General features: G+C 49.3%; 1 protein-coding gene across 1 annotated transcript; it reads left to right on the top strand.

Moving 5' to 3' along the window:
- The first annotated feature begins 305 nt into the window (after positions 1–305).
- On the top strand, positions 306–1,705 carry LOC106004301 (putative UPF0607 protein FLJ37424). Its single transcript, XM_013049050.2, has one exon. It carries the CDS (start codon positions 824–826, stop codon positions 1,580–1,582), a length of 759 nt encoding a protein of 252 aa, XP_012904504.1. The 5' UTR covers positions 306–823; the 3' UTR covers positions 1,583–1,705.
- Positions 1,706–5,091: the final 3,386 nt, after the last annotated feature.

Genomic DNA, 5,091 nt, shown 5'->3' with positions numbered 1-5,091 from the left:
ACTTTTTTTTTTTACTGATCAGTAAAAACTTTTGCATATTATATTTGTAATGTGCAACATCAGCCCCATGAGAGAGAAACACTTCAGTGAAGGACATTGAAGGGGCGCCTGGGTGCCTAGCCAGTTAGGCATACACCTTCAGCTCAGGTCATAATCCCTAGATCCTGGGATGGAGCCCCAGCATGGGGCTCAGTGCAAGGCTGCTTCTCCCTCTGCCTGCTGCTCCCCCTACTTGTGCGTGCTCTCTCTCTCTCACTCTCTCTCTCTGACATGTAAATAAATAAAATCTTAAAAAGAAAATTAAGTAAGCCAAAGAAACGAAATTCAAACTAGGTAAAGCCATGTGTAAGATAAGATTTTTTTTTTGAAATCTTTCTCAGCATGCTGAAGCTTCCAGCTCCTAGACAGTAATACATGTTCCCCTTGCCAGAATCCCAAGAGTATGTCTCCCCTCTTGTGCATAAGAATTTCTAGAATTACATTTATGTGCCAACAATGTGGAGTGAACCTGGCTGGCATACTCATAATGACCAAATTGTATTGATCTTACTTTAATCCATTACATTGCTCCACTATTAGCTTGAATAAATGATGTATTTGCTTTCTAGACATTACCAACTTCTAATCTATATGGAATAATCCACGGGTGCATTCCTTTCAGGTAGATAACAATTTATCTGGAATATAATCTTTATATATTTACATAACATCTTTAAATATAATCTTACATATCTGGATCCTTCAAAGTAGACCAAAGACCAAATTGGGTCTGCAAGGCTGAATTATAATTGTGGGATCATACAAGGCTCACAACTGATGGTCCATGACCCCTGTCTTCTGGGATCAGAATCCAGTGTGGTTCCTGATCAATTTGAACAAAAGAAGAGTTCCCCTCAGTGAACTGGAGGGGCCCTCTGAAAAACCTGTACTGTCTGCTCATACTTCCATGATGTTCAGACCCTTGAGAACTGTGAGGATCCCTCCACCCTGGCAGAAATTCACTGTCTTGCATTCGCTACCTGAGCAGACAGTTGAAGCTGTGAAGCCGAAACCATCCAGTTACCTCCCCCCTTCCTGCCCAAAGGGGTTGGGGGAGAAGGTCCAAGAAGTGCCCAGAGAAGGAAAGGAAGATTTTGTAGAGACCAGAGGACAGGGTAATGGGAACAGGGTCCCCCACAGTAGTGGGGATATAGTGTTGACATCCAGGCCCCTGGAGACCAGTGGACTGCTCAGTTCCGATCAAGGCAGCCCTGCACCTGGGGACCAACCTCCCAATCCCTCAGGAGACAGCTTCGGAGGAAACACTCAGATACCTCGGGTGAGCTCCCCCTCTGAAAGACCTGTTGTCACCTCAGAGGGCTCTGCTGGTTATGTTCCTCTTCAGAAGCCTAATACAGATGCAGCAGTGCTCTCCGACCCAAGCCCAGGCTGCCCCTTGCTGCAGGGGAGATTAACACAAGAAGTGGTGGCTGAAAATCATCAGCCTCGTCAGAGCACACCAGACCTCTTGAGGAAGGTCAGAGAGGTGGATAAGCCTTCAGGCATGCCATCAGAGTACTCTTCCAGTATCTGCCACCAGTAGGCCCTCCAAAAGGAGAATACCCATGCCACTTTTGTGCCTCTGCCATCAGCAATGCCATTACAATGGGGCAGAGGAGAGTTGCCCCCACCTCCTAAGCTTCCTTGCATAGCTTTTGACAGAAACCTGGGCATTCTGGACAATACCAAGGGGCAGGGGAAGAAGATCTTGGAGGGCGGAGCAGAGATTCTGGCAGACGACGGGGCCACTCAACCTGCCCCTTCCTTCCCCCTACTTGCCTCAAAGACTACAGACTCCCTGCCCCCGGCCATTCACACATCACAGGTCCCTGGTCCTACCACTGACTTGGCTGACCAATATGCCAGGCCCCCAATCCTATCTGTCCCTCCAACCTCCCCAACAGAGACTACTGATCAGGGAACAGCATCTGGAGCTCCAAACTCTCCCACTCTGGCTGTTCCTACTGGCTCTCTTCCCCCTGGGGAAATTCCACTTAAGAAGGAAGACCCTCTTCAACCAGTCATCAATACAACACCTACTTCCGACCCCCCGACTCCTCCTACACCTCAACCGTCTCATCACAGCTGCCCTCCTGCAAAGGAGAATCCCCAACTCCTATGTGTGTAGATCACCTCCCCCTTTTTCCACCCCCCCCTTCCAATCCCTCCCCCAAATAGTCTTATTATTTTTGTTCTGGCTATAACAACTCAGCCAGTTTCTTCTGCTGTCACAGCAAAGGCATCGGCAAATTTGACATCTGATCATACATCAAATTCTAAGGTCATTGACATGGACACAACTCCTCCTTCTCAAGGGATCACTTTCAGATCTCCCCCAGGTCCTGGGGTGAGCTCTCCTTGATTATCCCAGGGCCATTGCAATAGGATGCCAAAGTGCCCTGGAAAGACTCTCGCCTCTTCCATCCCATCAAAATTGATGGCCACCTGCCCCAACATCACCCCTCAGCCCACACAGGGGACACTTGCTGGGCAACAGCAGACAGCCGTTCTCCCCAGTGCTGGCATTCCCACTGGCTTACTGGTGAATTCTGGAACCATCACTGTTCCAGTAGGCAGCACCTCTGCAAACTACAGCCATTGCTCTAACCCTGATGCAATGGATACCACACTTCCCTCACAGGCCGTTTTCTTTCATTCTCTGCCTCAGTCCAAGGCAAACCACTTACCATTCTACAACACACCACCCAGTAGCAGCACTGCTGTGGCCCATAACTCCACCAATTTACCTGCCAAGTCAGCCATCACACCAATATCAATTTCTAACCACTCTGTCCCAGGAATCACCTCTCAGCCCATATCTGGGAACCAAAATGGGAAGCAGCCTGGTAATTCCTACCAGTTGGGAAAACCAGTAGCCCCAACACAAGCCATAGGCCCAACTGTCTCTATAGCCCAACCATCCAAAGATGGCAGAAAGCAAGCAGGCATTGCGGCCTCTGCATTTGGCACCACTGTCAAAAAACAGAAGGCCTTTTGTTCCAAGACAAGTATTCTCCCCAGTGGCATATCTACCGCTAGTGGCCATGCAGTTGCCGCTGGGATACTCAGTGCCAGGGTCAGTAGCTCCCTGATTACACTTACTACTCTAGCCCCACATGTGTTAACAGGACCTGCAGCCCCCATGGACGGTAGGAGCTTTGGGTTTGGGGTCTCTATCCCAGGTCCCGCTCGCTCACAGGTACCCGGAACATCCAAATATGGGGCAGGGCTGCAGGGGGCACCCAGCACCACTTCCGCTCCTCCTTTTGGTCAGACAACTCAGGCTGTGTCTCAAAACAATATGGCTGCTGCTGTAGGAGGGGCAAGTCCTGTCCCAGTATTTGGACAGGCTTCCAATTCCACTTTAAACCCGGGTACCCAGGGCCAACCCATCCAAAATGTGGGTGGGAAACCACAATACTATTTCAACTGTTGGAGGCGCTAGTGGGCCCAGTACCCTTAAGGGTACCCAGGGATCATCCAAACAAAGAAAAACTTCTCCAGGTGGAAAACCAACCACCAAAGGCAAGAGAAATGAGTTAAAAGACATGTCTACTTCCACCTTAAATCCAAGCACCAAAAGCCAACCTGCCCAAAGCAGGGGTGGCCCGATTATGGGAAAGGACAACACTGCTCCCACCATCAGAGGCTGCAGTGTGTCTGTTACCTTCAAGTGCATCCATGGCTCATCCAAACAAAGAAAACCAGGGGAAAGAGCTTCCACCTCAGAAGAGAGAAATACATCAAGAGATGTGTATGTTTTGCCCTTAAATCTGGGTACTAGGGGCTGACCTGCCAAAAGCACAGACAGTACCTCTAAGGGACAGGACAACGCTGCTCCCACCATCAGAGGCTATAGTGTGCCTGTCACTGTCAAGTGCATCCAGGGCAACCCAAACAAAGAAAACCCTCAAGTGAAAGACCTACCACCTCAGAAAAGAGAAATACGTTGAAAGACATGTGTGTTTCGCCCTAAAATCCAAGCATTAGGGGCCAACCTGCCGAAAGCACAGGCAGTACAACTATGGGAAAGGACAATGCTGCTCCCACCATTGCAGCCTCTGGTGTCCCCATGACGCAGACCTGCACCCAGAGCTCACCCAAACAAAAACACCCCGCTCTAGGTGGAAAAGCCACTGCAAAAGGGAAGAGAAATGTGTCAAAAAATGTATGTGTTTACCCCTTACAGAACACCGGGGGCTCGCCTGGCCACACGACCACTGTTGTAATTCCAAGTACAAACACCAACTCTGTGCTTCAACCCACTACCAGTTCCCTCTTTCCTCCAAGCACCTGTGGCGCACCTGCCCAGAATACAGGTGGTTTAAAGGAAGGGAACACCGTCATTCCAAAGACTGGAAAATCTGGTATTCCTGCTTTACACCAGGATAACTCTGGCACACCTGATGCAAACACTGGTGGTACAGATGAAGACGACATCGTAGCTATGATGGCGGCCCTTTATATCAGCAAGCACCCTCAGAAGACTTGGCACTGACACAGGTGGTGCTAGGGGAATCAGCACCACATCTACTAATGACTGGGAACACTAAAGGTCTCCCACCCACACAGACCACATGGAGCGCCACCAACCACAGAACTGATGGTGCAATGGGGGGGGGGGGTCGTGCCATGAAATTTTAGAAATCTCTGCTCGGAACAGGTAGGCCTGCCCCTAGTCAGAGTACTCCTCTGACTTTGGAGAAACCAGTAATGTGTTTGGAGGGTTCTGGCCTACTGTTCCTGTGCCCTGGACGTAACCGAGTCACCTTCATAAACTGCCCAGGGCTTCATAGGAAACTACCAAGTTCCTTTCTTTTGTGACATGAGTCTCAACAAATATGGGACATACATTCCTCTGCACATTGTATGTGACAGTAAATGGACTTTGCTGTGCTATAAAGGGGCTCAGCCCCTGCAAGTTAAACTAAACCTATTCTATTTCTATAAGTCAGAAGGAAACAGCCTTTGGGGGTGTATATTTTGGAAGGTGAGGGGCACCTGGGCCCAGTTAAGAACTACACCAGATTCAAAAAGTTCCAGATATAGTTC

Source organism: Mustela putorius, unplaced genomic scaffold (assembly GCF_011764305.1).
Source record: "Mustela putorius furo isolate JIRA1106 unplaced genomic scaffold, ASM1176430v1.1 tig00000854_pilon_pilon_pilon, whole genome shotgun sequence".
In the NCBI taxonomy this organism is placed as follows: Eukaryota; Metazoa; Chordata; class Mammalia; order Carnivora; family Mustelidae; genus Mustela; species Mustela putorius.
The sequence above is the reverse complement of the archived record's forward strand: the minus strand, read 5'-3'. Positions and strand labels throughout refer to the sequence as shown.

Bases quoted from the DNA above. Each gene is read 5' to 3' on its own strand.
- LOC106004301 (XM_013049050.2), top strand. From the start codon at position 824: ATGACCCCTGTCTTCTGGGATCAGAATCCAGTGTGGTTCCTGATCAAT.